The sequence below is a fragment of the Rhipicephalus sanguineus genome, chromosome 1, assembly GCF_013339695.2.
Source record: "Rhipicephalus sanguineus isolate Rsan-2018 chromosome 1, BIME_Rsan_1.4, whole genome shotgun sequence".
NCBI lineage: Eukaryota > Metazoa > Arthropoda > Arachnida > Ixodida > Ixodidae > Rhipicephalus > Rhipicephalus sanguineus.
The window spans coordinates 255,077,041-255,095,639 of NC_051176.1; the positions used below are offsets into that span (position 1 = coordinate 255,077,041).

Sequence of the window (18,599 nt, forward strand, 5' to 3'; positions counted from 1 at the left end):
AAAGTGCGCGCAACACGCCCATCCCCGCAGCTCCCAACGTAGCCCCGCTCCTGTGGCAGCTGCAATCGATACCGTCAAAGAGGGGCATTCTTCTTCAGTTGATAACAAGTAGAATCGAACCGCGTCTGTGGAGCCCGTTTAATCCGGCACCGCATCAAAGGCACCCGTCTCTAGCCCTAGTCAGCGTTTTATCTCGATGCGGGAGATGCGCCTTCATCGTTATTTCTGGCCGGATGCAGCGCGCGACGATGCCCGAACAATTGCTTTTTTTTTCTGTTCCTCATCGCCACCCATGCATGCCTTGTAGCCGTCCCTATACAGGTGGCAACTCTGCATGCATACGCTGGAATCCTCGCGTGCGACAGTTGGGAGTTCAGACAGCCAAACTAAAGCCGTCACGATAACACATCAATTTTGCCGAACGCATACTGACATCTGCACTTCAACACGTTCCCTGCGAGTCACGAGAAATGAGGTGGCAAGAAACGAGAATATTCTAAGCCTCGGGAACTTCCATACGTACAGGGAAAGGCAAGTAAGGAAACGAGAATATGTACCCGTCTAAAAGTCTGTGTCAGGTCAGGCTTAAATTTGCATGAAGAGGATGAATTCACTGGCTGCACACTATGATGCAGTCGTTGCCGGTTGGCGCGGAAGTTCGGGAGTGAAGCGCTTGGTTTTCAGTTATGACTTGTGTCTATCTATCCATTGTCTATTTAACCGGAAATAGTATAACCAGAATAATGGCGTGCCTTTCACGTGTTTTAATGAAATGTTAAGTTTCATTTACTAGCCAAGTAAAAGGAGACACCGTCGCCACATTATAGCGACGATTCCACCTCCGTATTCATTATTTATTGAGAGGTTAATCATGTGAAAACAAGGGGGCTTCTGCTCACACTTGTGCCCGCGGCATGTGTTTGTGTATGACGAAATGTGAGCGACAGAACTATTATCAGAGTGAGAGGTTAAGAGGCAGCGTTAGCACGGAGCATCTCCGACGCCGCCCGTAAAAAATACACGAAAAACGCAGAAATGTTTTTCTTGTGATGTAATTCTTAGGCGAAAGTGCAAAAGAGCGAACGTGACGCCGCGAATGCAAAGTGCACCACGGTTCCCTAATCGTTACAGCACTATAAAAGTGGTCACGTGACAGTGATCACCAACTTCATGAGAATTATCTGCATAAATTTGCGCGAGACCTTTCGTTCCATGTATTCATGGCCGGACTTTGCTATATGAAGCCAACAGTTAAGCGAGGCCAAGAAAGCATAGGGAGAAATTATTTTAAGTATTAATTGAAGCGTAGAAATTATAACGTAAAGGAATATTAATGTGGACGAAAAACAACTTGCCGCAGGTGGAAGCTGAGCACCCACCCTCCGCATAACAAGTGCGTCGTTCCACAAATCAAGCTACGACGGTGTCTGTTCCTCTACAACGTAACCCGCGAGAAAAAGTCGTCTTCAGTAGCGACCACTAATTACGTGTGATCGCAAGATTTACGTATTTTAAGTAGCTTCGCCTGCTGAGGCAAAGTACTCGTTAGATAGAGATAACAATGCAGAATCTGTGATGTGAAAGGCCACTTTGTGGTGGCAATAATGAGGCCAGAGGTTTGCGTTCTGCGCAGGTTTCATCCATGACTACTCGACGGGCCAGCTGGCCCTGGGTGCGGAAAGCCTGGTGGCGCCAGAGCGGGCCGCCGCGTACAGCCCACTGCGCGATGAGCCGCGGGTGCTGGACCTGAGCGGGCCCGAGTTCTACTCGCGGCCCCCGCTGGGGTCAGCACCTCCGCCACTGGCCCCGGTGCAGGCGGCCGAACCATCGAGCGAAGGAGGGGCACGCAGCAGCAGCCCGGCCTCGTCGTCGTGCTCGTCCACCTCGTTCGGCGCCGCCCGGGCTGTGACCGTGAGCTACACGTACGACGCCTTCTTCATCAGTGATGGCCGATCCCGGCGCCGCACGACCGTCTCCGGCTTGCCGGGCACGACGCGGCGTCCCACCACCGAGGACCGGCCGCGTTACACGTGCGGCGAGTGCGGCAAGCACTACGCGACCTCGTCGAACCTGTCGCGCCACAAGCAGACGCACCGCAGCCCGGACTCGCAGCTGGCCAAGAAGTGCCCGACGTGCGCCAAGGTGTACGTGTCCATGCCGGCGCTGGCCATGCACGTGCTGACGCACAACCTGAGCCACAAGTGCCCCGTGTGCGGCAAGGCGTTCTCGCGGCCCTGGCTCCTGCAGGGCCACATGCGCTCGCACACCGGCGAGAAGCCGTTCGGCTGCGCCCACTGCGGCAAGGCGTTCGCCGACCGCTCCAACCTGCGCGCACACATGCAGACGCACTCGGGCCTCAAGCACTTCCGCTGCGCGCGCTGCCACAAGTCGTTCGCGCTCAAGTCCTACCTCAACAAGCACCTCGAGTCGGCCTGCTTCAAAGACGGCGCGACGCCTTCGCCGCCTTCGCCGGCGCTGCCGCTGCCACCGGCCGAACACCACCACCAGCTAGGTCCCGCCATGGCCGCCGTTCTGGGCCTCGCCACCTAAGACCTTTCCTCCGTGGGGCTCTCCTCCTCCCGCGTTACCGCCACCTCCTCCGGGGAGCGCTTGTCTCTTTTTGTTTCTCCGCCCATTGCCAATACGACGTAGGAAAAACACGCGAGACTCGAAAGCAGTAGCACTCACGCCTCCTTAACAATGGCGTCCATTCCGAACACGCGCGCACGCGAGAAAAAAAAAAAAACGATTTCCTTGTTCCTAATTTTTAAAAAGAAACAATCGCTTTCGCTAAGATAACGCTCAAGTGAGATCAGTCGCTTCAAAAATTTGTGTAAAGTGCACTGCGAAACCCTGTAAGCTTTCTGAGTTGTGCATTTCTTTCACAGTCATCGTCTCTGGCGGCGGCCGTGTACATCTCTTGACCAAAATGATGATGCATGCTCGCGAATCAGTTGTGTCTTTGTGACTCACCACTTCGTGTCCACAAAACGACAAATACCTGGCGTTTCTCCAGTAATGTGGTTAGACGTGCTCAGGCATTTCATTCACTTTTGCTTCTATGCAAACGTGTACACAGTGAATCCCTCGTTTGCTACGTAGAGAAATTATTGTTGGCGTAAGGAAATTTTATCTTGCGCGAGCTGCGGTAGACTTCATAGTGTATAGGACTTCCCGGCTATATACAGCGTTCATTTTTGTAGCGCGGTCTAAAGACTACACACATTAGGATAGGAGCGATAAAAGTTATATTTTAATTACATGCTGGCAGGAAAATGTGAAACTCGTAGGGGTATTGCGCAAAACACCTAAAACTGTCCTAGACAACTGCGCAACGCGATAACTTCAAGCTTCTTCTAGCATCCAGATTGCCGAAACGTTTTTTTGGGTATTCGATATTATCAGAGTTTACAAAAACATTAACAAAATCGCGCGTCGCCTCTTTTATTCTATTCATTATTCGACTTCAATTCTTCGTTCGCGCCTCTCCAGGCGCCTCTTGCGGAACATTCATTGGTGAGAGGAAAAATTGGAAGCAAAAAGACCACATCACCCGTTCAACTTTTCTACACACGGCTATAGGTTACGTGATTTCCACGGACATTTTCGTTTCAGGGTAGGGGAACAAAACAAGGTGTGCGTAGGTCAGTCCACATCATTCCGAGCAGGTGTTCAGCGACAATCGATGAAGGCAGCATGGCGTAGCTTTTTTTGAACGCACTATCCGTCCGTACAACACGAGCCCGCTATGCTGTAGAGCGGACAACTTGATTTCTTTGCGTTAGTTGGGTGTCGTTCTCCCTCTACCTGTAGCAGTCTCTTCCCGTCCTCCCTTCTTCAATAGACCTCCTCACGATGTTCTTCTACAGAACTTAGAGATCATTCTTCCTTACAGCGAAAAAAAAAAGCAATAATATTATACGTAGCAAGAGTCTTCCCTTTTACCAAGTCTGAAATGTAGCTTCCTGTTCTATAGTTTCATGCTGTCAACAAAAAAACAGTGCAGAATAGTTACGCGCTCTTTACGAGTTTCACCGTTCCAACGTTTTCCCCGCATCACGTAACCTGTACCATATATACTGCGACATTTTATTTCGGTTCCTAAGAGCAATAAAAATTGACCATCTTTCGGAATATCGTATATAGAAGTCGCAACGCTTCTTTTTTTTTCCCCTTCATTTTACCCCCAACTTCATAAAACTGGCCTCTGTGTAGACGCCCCCGCTTTGATACGCTACATAACTTCGAGGCGCGATCATTGTCCTCGACTCTATTTTGAATACGCAACGCCAACTGATGTTAGAACGGAGCCCCATGAGGGGCGCTTCGTTCGCTCTTCTGCTTCGGATTCCACGCCGTGTTTCTAGATCACGGGTGAAAAAAAAAAATGTAGCTTGTAAATAACGCGAGGTCGTAGGTACAGCCGCGTCTAACGCCATATGCGGACCACTTTCGAGCTCTATTCAATGAAACTCGTTTCTCAAGCACTTCGGAACCAACAGTGCTTGATTCAAGCAAACTATACTTGCGAACGCTATTTCAGATTGAAAATCGGGCATCGCATTGGGTAGGCGAACATGTGTGAGTCAGAGAACCAATGACACAGGGTTTATCCGCTGCAGAGCATTTGGCCTAGCAGAAAATTACAGGTATCGTTGGGAGAAAAAAAAGGGGGGATCATTTTTCGAGCGTATCACAGCTCCCCGCAATGTGAGGGAATTGCCAATTTCTTTTATTTATCGCAAGGATCAGGACACAAGTATGGTCTCTGCAAATGAATACGTAACTAGCCAACATCGCGATTACTTTTTTTCTTCACAAATAACCCAGTTGAGATGTTACAAGAGAGCCTTGAATGCGTTCTGCTATAGACAAGAGTGGCTCTTCTTTTCTTGTTCCGAGCAGGAAAGAACTGTCAATTTTAGACCCGTAAACTCGAGCCCGAAGGAATTAAACTGAAACAAAGTGCGTAATTAGAAAGCACAGCACAACGACGCCCACGAGGCAAGTGGCAACTTGGCCACGTTGCGACTACTGGCAGGGGTTGAATAAGAAGAAAAAAACGTGACTGTTTGCTATATACGCCAGCAAAAGTCAGAGGCATAACTGTTGCCACTACGTCAGGTGTCGCAGTCGTGTGTACATTTGTATATAGAGATGGTAGGTAGGCTTACCCGTAGAAGTAGAACATCCAGTGAGATCTATCATGAGTAACATTCAAAGAGGTGCAGGCGTACGTAACAAAAAGTAATTCGCTTCCCTTACTCTTTTACCCCTCCCTCCCTGGAAGATATTTCATTTCATATAGGAATAGAGGAAATGCTAAGCTTACGTTACTCCAGCTAAGCCAGAAGTAAAAGTGGTAAGTGGTCAACGTTCCGTTGGAGCTGCCCGACAGTGCTTGTAAAACAACTGGTTCCGATAAGTGTAAGAAAATGCCGCGATACGCATGAGTCCCCCCTTTGAGTAAAGCAACATCCGAACGAGAGACGATTCCATAGTACGAAGTGCCACTCAGTGACGTTGCGCAAAAGTATTCGATTACACCTTGCTAATCTGCAGCCGTTATTCACTGCAAAACAATGTAGATGCAGAAAATGACCCGGCGAGGCTGTCTTCCACAGCAAGCGGCAGCAATACGTGCCTGATCAGAAAACCTGCACATTGGTAACATAGTAGCGTTTACCGCATTGCAGGGAATATTTGAAATCGCAGAGCGGCACCTGAAACTCGTGCTTGGCTCCGAGACGGTGATCGCGCAGACTACTGTAAATTTTGGCTCCAATTAAGAAATTTATTTCGGTGAACCTGAAGGCATTTGATGAGAAGTACACTGCGTACATCAAATAATATTGTCCTAATAGTAGTTCCGACACGCTAGACCCAATCTCCAACCACCGTGTGCTCCCTTGTACCGTCCACACTGTAGATGTGCGCTCTTTTTGATTTAATATATCGTAATGTGAAAAATATCAATACTATATTTAGGTATCATCTTGAGTTTTATGTACAGATTAGCCTGCTGTTATTCTTTAAATACCTATTTTCTGCACAGCTGCGCGTTTTATTATTACAAGTGTTACTTTAGCTTCGTTTTATGTCTGCTTATGATCTATTTTTCAGGAAAAGAAAATATACAGACTGTTTTATGAGATAAGGTAATAAGTGGAATGACAAGGATGGATTTTGAGCCACGTTTTCACCAGTTGCGGTTCTCCATTATCAAAAATATCAAGTCAGTGAGGCTAATGTGCAATTCTTGTTTCATTTTTATTAGTTATTGTAAACGCACCTTTGTCATGTGTTAGTGCATGCATAGCGCCCAGGGGTTTGTATAGATGGAAAATGATCCTGCGTCATTGCAAGCGTGACTATTTTGTAATTCTTTAAAAAAAGCCATTATTGCGCTCAATAAATCTTGGTCGTTGACCGAGCTTCCACGTTTCAAACGAACTACATTGCGTCAGCTATCGACGTCTTGGTATGTGGCGGAACGCATTATTTGTGGTGTGAAGTAGAGTATCAGTGTTTGTGGTTAATAAAGGTGTGCGAATGGCTGAGTTTCCGAGCTACTCGGACAATAACATGGACGTCATCTGATAAGACTAGCAATAATTTACCGAACGCGATAGGTGTAGATATGCTTGCACTGTAGCTGTACGCGTCATAAATAATGCACCATTTTGCACACACAGCATGGATCATATTCGCAGCTTCGAGCTGCTCGATATATGGTCGATGTAAAAACTCGATAGTTTAATATTCTCTGGTTCATCACATCAAAGCAGCATCTGTAGGGGGTTGAGGACGCGAAGTCGGTGTTTCTGGAATTCCGGAATACTTCCCCTTGAATTTTCAAAAGAGAACAGAGCGAGCGTTATGACTAGTCACATGCAGTGTAATCGCGAATAACTTTGCGTGGTATGGAAATGATGATTTTGCGGAATCAGAAACAATTGTTTATTGGAAACGAATCTTGTACACCAATTTGTTGAAAACCTACAGCTGGCTCAGAGATAACCAAAGAGTAATGAAGCCTGATGATAAAACGTAGTTGTTATTTTGGGACACATTAATGGAAGTCAAACAGAATAAGTAAAGGCTGACCTAATGAGTGAAGATAAAAACGCCTTCATTAAGAAATGTTACTGAACTCTAAGCAGTAGCGTGCAATGTGCGTCTCATCGTATTTATTGGTCGTTCTATGGGGGCAAAATGCTACAGGCCCGTGCACTGTGCGATGTCAGTGCACGTTAAAGAAACCCATGTGGCCTAAATTATCCGGAGCTCTCTACTAAGGCATCTCTCATAGCCTGCGTGGCTTTGGAACGTTAAACCCCGCAAACCAACCAACCAATCATCATTCTGTTCAACACATAGCAAGTGTTCAAAGCACACCAGTGGTAGTGCTCAGCTTCAAGCGAAATGGCCGAGAGCGCAAATGTACTCTTATGCGAATAGGGTCTCCTTTCAGCGCGTTAGTGATGACCAACATTCGCACACCTTTACGTGACCTGCTGTATCTGCCGTAGTATAGTTCTCATAGCAATAACGCGACTAAAACGTGCAATCTTCGAATGCGCTATATAGACATCACGTAGTCTCCTATGCAATCCTGACAATGAGAGACCGAGCTGTTTCACAAGCTAGAAAGTCCTCGCTCCCTCCGGGGACCGGTCGTGTACGCGACCGGATCCCTTCCCGGGTTCGGCCCGGCTGTGTTCTCCTTTCACTCTGCAACGACCGCTGTCTAGTTTTGGGTGTTACTGATGCTGCATCTGACTATGTAGCGAAGGCCCTCCCAGTGTTACACGACGGAATCCTTGTTTCCGTGGCCCCGTAGTCGTTGCCGAGCGCGCTCCTATATCGAGAGGCTAGGACATAGTGCTAGGCGTGCCTCGCCATTCTGCAGTAGAGAGCCACCGGAGAGGCTTTTGGTTCGACCCTTCGCCCCGGCGACAGACAGCTATCCCAACTACAGTCGTCTTGCCTCAAAGCAATCGACACATTCGACCAGCAATAATACACTGTACAGTATGTCGCGCAGTGCAATCACGTTGCACGTGCAAGTAGGTGTAGCCAGGGCGCAGCGGATGCTTCGCCTACACGGCAGCATCGCGCGCGGTTGTGTATAGTCCTTGACGCCTGCGCGCTGCTTTCCCAGCAACGATGTATACCGCTGAATTAGCAAGCAGAGCGATCGCTTTGATTTCATCGCCACTTGTACAGATGGTTATACAGGCACTACTTTATACTTCAAAGTAGAGACAATCGAAATAGCATTGTGTCCAGTGCCGACGAGAATGTACCGTGTGGCGTCTGCTTTGTACAAATGGCTTCGTACACTTATGCTTTTATTTTTTATTTTTTGTAAATACGCGCTGGAGTGCGAGTGTTTCTTGTTTCGTGCTTGTGCTGGTGTGCTTTCGTGTTACTATTTCGCTCTTCGCTAAATACGGTTTGCCCATGCCAGCTGTAATATACGTAGCTGTCTTGAGTGGTGATTTGAAGTGCATTCACAATCTCCCGTACTTGGCTGGCTTTGCTGATGCGTACTGCTATCACTCCGCCATTCAGTATTCCTTCGCTGCTTAGAAATTAAAAGGCGTAACGAGCGTTTTTGGTTGCTAATTATCGCTCAATAGTGAAGCTGGAACGCTCAATAGTGAAGCTGGAACTGTTTGACTATACTGAACGGATGAAACAAATATATTATTAAGAAGCGTTACTTTATTAGTAACACAGAGGTGGCAGTTGCGACAATCTAAAAAAAAGACAAAAATACACATTGATATAGTTTAGAAATTTCAGAAATTACAGCGCCGATTCCTCACGGATACGGAGCACTCATCCTGGGATGAAAAACGTATCCAAAAATCTGGTATTCGAGAAGCAGGGAATTTCTGCGGAAGCGTCGCATTTTACTGCCAAGCTATTTTTCCATAATAAGCCCCTGTACCGTTGGAGCGAACTGTCAGCAAATAACTTAAATATGACAATTAAATGAGGGGTACAAGAACAAAACCTAATCGCGCAACCACGCTCACTTTCCAAGCAATAAAGCAAAGCGCTGCCTGCTCACACTTTGCCGCATGTGCAAATGCGCTAAAACAATCGACGAAGTTAACCACCCCTTACGCGGGTGATGTTATGCAGAAACAGTTTGAAACAGTGGTTTTGCGCGATATGTTCCGCTGTCTGAGCCCACTAAGTCTGCATTATGTCAACTTACCCAATGGCAGCAAATGATGCAGTCTCAGAGTTGCGCGTCTCCCATTAAAACAATATGCATAGACATCGAGAAAAATGTTGCACACATGGCTACGTTACCTTTTAAAACTGGCCAGCGTGGGGTTGTTGAACGACGCAGCAAGAAAGTCGCAATGGTCAAGCCAAGTCATTCTGCGCGCTTTAACGTGAACTGACTATATCGAGCGCTTCGCCGCTATGCCGCTAACGTCGTTCTTGCTGTTATAGATTTGACGAGCGTATGTGAATAGTAGTTACAAAGTGTGTTTGAGCGTGTTACAAGGGGAATTTCTGGCGGCGCAATTTTTTTTGCTTCACGAAGCTCGCTTGCGGTGGATGTGTGCTGTTGAGGTCAAGCAACAATGCTTTCAGCTTGATGAAACCGTAAATGTTGCGCTCATTTGAGCAGTGTGTCCGTGGCTAGAGCAAGTAACTGCCAGTTAATTTCATGTGCTAGATAATCATGCTCTGAGTGAGTGAAATAACCGCTTGCCGTAGAAACATTACACGTCTTGTTCATTAGAACAATTGCACTGTCTATAATGCATTCTGCGTTTATTTTGCTGCCGAATGCCTTTCGTGCCGTTGTAACACGGCAGAAGGCTAAACGTAATGTAACGAAGCTGAACAGTCTATACCGCTAAACCACCGTTTCACAAGTGGCAACTTAAGCATGGATTGGCACCATACGCTAATTCGAGCTGCTGTTGCGAAATTTTTGTTCGTGAAGTATAAAATGGAGTTGGAGGAGACCGACCCGAACCTGCGCCATCAAGTTCTCGAGCTGCAACAAACATTTCAGTGGGTATCGCAGGGATCAATATAAGCATTTGATGGCAAAGCATGTGAGGTAGATAATGAAAATGACAGCGGCAAGTTCGTCGGAAAAGATCTTCTAAGCAAACACATAAATATTACCTGGGGATATAAGAGACATTCCCTGTTTTCTCACGTGGAAATGGAAAAATGCTTAAGTTATCGCTCATTAGAACAGCATTTGCCAGCTCACAAAAAACTACAAAAAGAAGAAGAGGGGGTAGTTGCGAATAAAAGCGTAAACTGGCAGCGAGGAAATTGTTTACTTCAGAAAAGTAATGAGAAGGGAGTTAGTTTCAGTGATTCTGATTTCAGTGTTCCTGACGCACCAATAAAATAGATCGCTCTGTTGATGGCTGTGTACATAACGCTTCCTTTTGCGAGTTCTCAGCTCGAAGAAAGCATCGCTTGGCAACTGTTACCAATAATATTCGCGCGCACGTAAAAGGACGATGTTTCGCCGCTTGTAACCACTTTCAGCCCCACCTATTTCGAAAGGTCACATTCAAACGGTTGTGTAAACAACGTAGTCGCTACGCTGTACATGAAAGCGCACGGAATAAAAAGCGCAACGCTGAAGTTGACTCGCCAGCCCCACGTATCCACGGCGCTTGTACCGTGCGCCACTGTCTGCCCCCTCACTCCATTAATCAGTTATGTATTCCGAGAGCTTGCAATCGCATTGCCTGCGGCATTTGTCGGTAAGCAGCACATAAATCTCACCGAAAACGGCTACAGCGATTTCTGAGCCGCTACTAAGCATCAATCACAAACGCGAGCTCATTTTGCAGCAATAAATAATGCTTAATATATTGACGACAGTACCTTAAGCTAAAGCAATAATTTTACCGCCTGCTAGGCTTCTTCACGTATAAGCAATAAGAGGTTTCATGTTGTTTTGTCTTCTTACCTACGCCTGCAAGCTGGCTACGCATCAACGAATGTAAACTAAAAGGCATGCAATGGTTACTTTATTAGGGCTCAAAGAGGTCGCAGGTGGTGCGGAATGAAACTAAGCAATAAGGCAGCCTGAATGCTTCCAAAAGAGCGAATTGTTTTCTCTGCGAGCGTTTCTCTTCTTGTAGTGTACACCTCTCTTCAAGACTGCATGATATTCAATTGTACTTATGCTGTAAGACCATATTGCATGCGTAGCAGTGCACTGTATAAAAACTGAAATTCGTCTAGTTTTTATTGTAGGTGCATGTCCTCGACAAAATGTAACGACCAGGTCGCAGTCACTGCGACCTTCGCTTCAGGTTTGACATCAACGAAAACCCTTCATGTGGAGTTGTGATGCATGCTGCCGACTGAAGTTGAGTCTTCAGACATCGGCTCGTTTGTGTCCTCGTCCACACCAGTATTAAACTAAGTGCTAATTAAAAAAAAAGTTGGTGTTAGCGTGCTCAGAGTGTTGTTTTTGAGAGTTCTGAAGCAGTCTCCGACTGGTGAGGCTGTGCTGCTGATATTTCTGTCAACGTCAAGAGCCTCGAGCAAGAAAAAAAGCTTCTCCTCGAAGACGCGAGGTCAAGCGTTTACAAAAGCTTGAAGCGTCCTGTGCTATTGATAAAAACGTGTATATCCTGCATTAGAAATCGAAAGCATAGCACGGGCACGAGAATTTGAACTTATTTGTGATCCCTAAATTCCCAGAATGAGGAGCCACAAATAAAGTGGAAGGCGTATTCCATAAAAAATCAGCTTACAAAGTGTCCATAATAAAAAAAATGTTTGCGAACAAACCCCAGAAAAATTGACCTTTGCCGACAGAAATGCGGTCTTCCACACTCTCCCTGACTGACTTCGCCATCGCTTATAGAACGTTTTTTAGAGGATGGTGCGGATAACTTTATGTAAAAAATAAGAAGAAAAGAAAATCTTTCTTGTTTGACGAATGGCGCCAGGAAGCATATTATTTATGATGCTCATTACAGAAAATCAGCTTTTTTTATTATTGTTGACATCTGTTTTCATGGCACTTCGCATGGTTATACTGAAACAAATAAGCCCAGGTCATTCTTAGAACTCTATCAAAAGCCTAGACTTTGGTTTTTTAGCCCTATTCTGTGTGAGTTTTATCCAGGTTTGATACCCAAGTTTTTATGTATCGTTGAGTATGTATGTACAGGTCAATAAAATTCCTCTTCTCGCATTTTCTGTTCGTTGTAATTTTACGTTATCAGATAAACACCTATATATTGTGTTAGATAAGACTGCGGCACAGCAATGTTCAGTTTACAAAATATTTATTTTAGAGATGAGATGTACTGATTATTGCTTTAAAAGTTGTTTTAACTGTTGTTTTGTGAATTCCGTGAAAAAAAAGAGCGAAATAAATAGTCTTTGAACATACTTTTGCTGTAGTCCTGTTGTCCATTTATTATAGTTCTTACGGTGCCCTAATATAAAACTGTTATACGTACAAGCACTCAAAACACCACCGGTATTTACAAAAATAAAAATCAGAATTCACACTGCTTTCCGTCAGTACGAAATGCTAAACTTTAGCGGGTCACTTTTGACCTTGCGATCTTCACTACTGTCCTTGTCTGATGTCTGTTCTTGGGAAGTGCTTTAGCGCATAAACAGTTTTGTGAATATGCACTCTGATCTCTGGCTGGGACCTGTGCTCTACCAGCGTGGCTGCGCTGCTTCATTAAAGTCCACTGTGCAGCTCCGAGCCGCAGGAGCAGCGTCGACTGATCCAGCGGGCACGTGGTGTGGCGCGAGCCAATGGGGCCCTGAACTAAGGGCTCCACCCAACGAGGACGATCCTTGAGGCCTGCATAAATAAAAGTTTTTCTCTCTCGCACACTGTGCATCTACTCACAGCTACATCATGCCGACCATTTCGCCAAGAGAACGCAATTTGATAAAAGCCAAATCCTTTATGCCCTTCGCTACATTACGGTATACCCCGCTTCCACTTATTCACTCAGAGGTTCCTAAATTACGTGCTCGCACGGCACCTCCTCATTGGTTGCACAATAGGCACAAGGACATGTGCATAATTGGAACATGGGGTGATGCACACATCGCTACGTGTGCCTTATGTGCCCGCTCTTTCTCGGGTCGTTGTACCTGCGCTACAACAAATCAGGCGTACCGACAAGCCTGAGAAGCCGTTCCCATGGCGCCATTTGCACTTGTAAACAACATCTGAAAACTGATGGAAGGACACCCCTGTCAACTTTCGACAATCAGGAAAAAGGAGATACAAAACAGCATGTATGCTAATCAGGTTGTAATTCTAAACATTTTCACGTTGAAGCACAAATATTTCTCGAAGTGACGCTCAGGCGAAAAAAATAAGAAAGCAAACAAAACTGGCGGTTTATGCTGTCAGGCCAAACAGGCTCATACAAAACGCTGACAGAAGACTCATGCTGACGAAGAATAATTAGCTATTAAGTGTAGGCTTTCGAGCGTATGCATGTACACCAAAACGGTTGTAGCTTAGTTGTATTATAATACGCATTGCTATGACATAAGTGAGAAAATAAAGACAGAAGTGAGGCAGAAGTGCCAACGAGAAAGGAGCCTGGTCGACCACCTATACGTCAGAAAAAGCATAACTGAAAGGACGGGGAGTGGGGAAGGCGGTGAATGTGTGTATACGTTCACAGACAGTACCGCGCAGACAAAGGCGCCCACAGTTGTTCTCGAAGATCGCAAAAGGGCCTTCACTGCTTCTGGGCCGATTATCGGCCGATACGGTGTCACAATATAGCGTATGTCTACAGTCACCCAGTCGCCGCAATGCTTTAGACATCGTTTGTCTTTTTATGTTCATTGCGACTACAGTGGCGCAACAGAGGGCCTCCGCTCTTCTCGCCGCCGGTGATATCACATGCAGGATGGTCAACCATTCCAATAAGTGCTGAATAAGCTCTCGTGATGGCAAGTTTCAACAACAACAGACACACAAGAGATGCTTCGCGTCGCTGCAGACAAAGTAGTCGAGACCCAGTAGTGGTTGCGACAAAACTGGTGTACCTGCCATTAAGATGCAGTAACTAGCCATGACTACAATGCATACCCAGCAGGTAATCAGTATTCCTCGACGGTTGGCATTATTCTTTTTAAAGATTACAGTCTCCCTCATTTCCGTCGATACATTAACCGTCTCTTTGCACTCTAAAAGCAGTGCTTATTGAGTCACAGCATTTTTTAAAATATTATAAACAACTCAAGGCTAATCATCATGCTGCTTCTAGCGTAAACTACTATTACGAAAATCATTTCGCTCGATACGCTTGTGCCACTGTAGAGCCCAAATTAAGCATAAAAACTGTAATCTTGATTTTAATGTGAAGCACCTCATTCCTCATATCGTGTATTTTACGGTAAGTAGGTTTCTGCATTCTCACCTCTTTTCAAGCCTCTTCATTAACAAATTCGGCAGATCCCACGCCTTGTGGGAATCGGTTTCATGCGAAGCAGTCAGCGAGTAGTTCTACGCTGCATTTTTTGCTTTGAACCAAGCGTTACGAGGTGGATCGACGTGTTTTTTAAGCGTATACAGTAGTTGTGTGCACATCGTGGCTTTACCAGGGGCGTCGACTACGTACACTGACATTTAAAGGGTAACTTACGGGTGGGTAGCGTCAGCACTCACTTTAGCGCACAGACGTCAGTATTATCGAAAATAAGTGCTTTTTAGGGTGTGATGATGTGAATATCATGCGCAACTTTCGTTAGCGTATTCTTCCGGGGTCGAGCAACGCCTGATATATAGCTTGCTGAATCATATGAATAAAAATGTAATGTTTATTAGACTTCTATAAAAGCGGAGAAAATACTGGAACCACAATTGACGTTAACCCGGCATGACGCCTGTATCAGAGAACATATGTAATGTTTATTGCTTTATTATCAAATTAGATAGCCAGCACTACAACCACAATTGACGTTGCACCGACATTACGCATGCATAGGATCTTTTCCCAAAGCAGTTTCAAGACGTGGCGTGGCTCTGTGTTACAATACATGACTGGCACGCGGAATGCTTGTGTTCGATTCCTGCTGGGAGCCCTATTTTTATTGACACAATGTAAAAGGACATGTAGGTGCACACATAATGCGCCGGCTACTCCTTAGCCCTTGAGCGGAAATCGAGCATACAACATAGAAATAGCATACAATTATTCTTTACATTCATCGGGTCAACGCTGCCGACGTTGGTTTTTATTAACGCTCTCGCATTTAAATTACCATTGTCTGTTCTCGCTGTTCTTGGGTAGATATAAACTGTCAATCACCTGTGGCGCATACCCGTATATCACGGCCTGTGGTATACGGGTATGTACCACACGTGTCTGGAGGGAAGGATTCGGCGACGTACGCGACAGGATTTTCACGTTATTCATGTCATGACCAGACTTAATGATAATTATTGGGGTTTAGCGTCCCAAGACCACAATATGATTATGAGAAACGCCGTACTCTAGGGCGGAAAGTTCGATAACCTGGGGTTCTTTAATGTGCACCTAAATCAAAGTACACGGGCCTCGAGCATTTTCGCATCCATCAAAAATGCGGCTGCCGCGGCCAGGATTCGATCCCGCGACCTTCGCTTCAGCAATCGAGCACCATAACCACTAGACCACCGAAGCGGGTGTCATGACCAGACAGTCATATTCGTCAAGCCCTCTTAACCTTACTAGCTAGCTAGCTAGTAAGGTTAAGAGGGCTAGCTAGCTAGCGAGATAGATAGATAGATAGATAGATAGATAGATAGATAGATAGATAGATAGATAGATAGATAGATAGATAGATAGATAGATAGATAGATAGATAGATAGATAGATAGATAGATAGATAGATAGATAGATAGATAGATAGATAGATAGATAGATAGATAGATAGATAGATAGATAGATAGATAGATAGATAGATAGATAGAAACGCTCAAAGTGTCTTGGGTTCGCTAAGAAATGCTTCGCATTTAAAAAAAGTACCTATTCATGGGACTGAATCTCTGTCTCTTAGCTCCCAAGAAAACGATTCTCGATTAGAATATTTTATGTTCTTTTTTTCGCTGCCCACTTCATTCTTGGCAACGCCGCTAGATCTTTGAGATGATCGGCATACGCCTCACATCACAAATGCACAAATGAACAGCACAAATGCACAAGCTGGTTAATATTAGATCAAAGACGCAGAAATCAAATGTAAGAATGACAGCTAATTTTGCCACTCCTTTTCACATGCGAAATTTCACAGCAAAAAGTTTCCTAGAAAAGCTAGAACTTGCCAGTTTATCCCATTCTTCTCTCGTGAAAGCTCCATGTTGGATGGCATCCTAGAAACTCCGTGTTATAGGCGGCGCCGCCTTTGGGATCAGACCATAATTCGCAGTTTCTTTCTCGTAACAAGTAACTCTACGCAGACGCTGTACTCGAGACTTTCAAACTTTGAGCTACGCGTGAAGTCATTCAAATGCTCTTTGTCCTTGGTACTCAATGTGTTACCGACCCCTTGAGGTGCTGCGCACTAGGCGAATATAAGAACTGGTGACCTTGGAAGTGCGAACTGCTTTTTTTTTTTTAAATAGGTTGAAAAAAGCATCGTATGAGTGCACGTTTCGTACATATCTCTGCAAAATGAATTTGTGTTTTCTGATTACTGACGACTTCCACCTGCTTTACAAGTCGGCGTTCCATTGCGCTATTGAGCGGAACGTATCCTCTTACGACATAATGCTCGCTGACGGCTTTCTCAACACGGTTCAATCATTCCCAGCGGATGGTGCATTCGCAATGCACTTCCGACCGGAAAGATTGCAAGAACGCCGCTGGTTTTCGCGGCCCCTTATTTTGCAGTACTTCGCATATCGTTCCACGACCAAGGTATAGGCAGCGGTGACATTTTTTTTCAATAGACACTTTTATTGCGCGTCACTGAACGTTGTCGGTCTGTACTTTTGCTCGTTTAAGTGACGCTATCTTTTGCGTTTTGTATTGCGTCTCCCACGGTCTCTTACCCGTGACAACGCGCATCACTGGCGCGCCAAATCAGTTGTTGATAGATTTTGTTTGGCACGCCTCGAAGTGAGCGCTGTCTATGCCTTGTGCGTGACCACAATGAATTCAACGAACAGGGTTTCTCGTATGTGAGCTCAGATCAACGTCGTAGTTTCCCCTGAACGATTGCACAGGGAAGTCATTATTATTATTATTATTATTATTATTATTATTATTATTATTATTATTATTATTATTATTATTATTATTATTATTATTATGTTCACCCTCGCGTCTATGCTATCAAAATAACCAAACTGTGATTAAATATGATTTTTCAGATTACGAATGTGTTAGCGTTGCCGTGTTAAGTAGTTCTGTATTAGCAATCCTCTGAAATGCGCAAACCTACAGCCTGAGAACGCCGAAAGTAATCGTTCCTTCGGAAGAAAGCACTTCTACCTCCTCGTATGCAAACCACGTTATGTAAAGAGCGCCATTGACAATTTCCTGGTGCGTCACAGGTGCCATGATGATCTCATTTAAGAGCGAATTCTCTTTTGAAGCTTATTTGTGATTCAGCGCCTATCAATATAAGCGCAAGAGGCTTTCAGTAAGGACTAGATCTGCTTGTCTCGATATCGGTAATGGATTAGCCAGAGACGGAATGTAGTCGGCAACGAGGTTAGAACAGGTTGGCCCACCACGGACTTCTGCCACAAAAAGCAGCGGTATTTTCGCGGAGGACACAGTGGCGGCTGCGGAAGGCGCTCCCTGTTGCCACTGACTCCTCGACACGTCGCCGCCGGTCCAAGGAACAAATGTGAGTGGCTATTAGACGCAGCAGAAAGAAGCGCTAGAGGGGGGAAATAGAAGGAAGCAAGGCACCGCGTAGGAAACGCAATCTGTTGCCGTGTCCTCCGCACTCGGCCTGAATTGGATATAAAATCGATAAATCGCCTCAGGTATTAATTACAGGTTTTGACGCCCAACAGCGGCACGCTGCCTCCTTTGGCCCGTCCGCCCGCTCGCTATTCAGTGGCAGCAAGTGAGCGCACGCGCCTGTTTCCCAGAGGCCCCTCCGCGATCCCGCAGCGCCTGCACTTTGGCGCAAAATTAAATCGCAGGAGAAAACTCTCTTTTCATAATTTCCTTACTTCGGTGGCCGAGAGCCTGGGGAGTGTAGAGGAAAAAAAAAGGTAAAAGAATGAGGAAGCCGCACAAAGAGGAGTGAGGACTCCAGAAATCAATGGCTGCTCTTTCTTTCTTTTCTTCCCTGAGGCGCTAATTAAAACAAGCTTGTAACTACACAGGCTTCGTATAGACTCGTCTGCATGGTACTCAAGGTGCAAAGGCTCAAAGAATTCAACTTTTGAGGAGTTTCCCCTTTCGTTCTTCTTGCCCCCGCGAGCAAGAGCCCCGTCTCCCCTCTTAAAGGTACGACGCACACAAAGGCACCGCCGTTCAAGAGTGTCCATTTGACCATCGCCTGCGTATTCAATAAGAGAACACGCAAGCGGAAACGCGCAGCAACAAGTGTCTGTCTATATTCGAGTTTATGTCAATCGT

At 45.6% G+C, this 18,599-nt stretch overlaps 1 protein-coding gene across 1 annotated transcript in view; it reads left to right on the top strand.

The window, feature by feature from the left end:
• Positions 1 to 11,891, top strand: part of LOC119382402 (transcriptional repressor scratch 2-like) — a 40,440-nt gene extending 28,549 nt beyond the window's left edge. The window contains exon 2 of the mRNA XM_037650094.2: positions 1,634 to 11,891. Within this exon, the coding sequence (XP_037506022.2) occupies positions 1,634 to 2,550 (917 nt within the window). The 3' untranslated portion in view covers positions 2,551 to 11,891. The remainder of the gene's footprint in view (positions 1 to 1,633) is intronic.
• Positions 11,892 to 18,599: the final 6,708 nt, after the last annotated feature.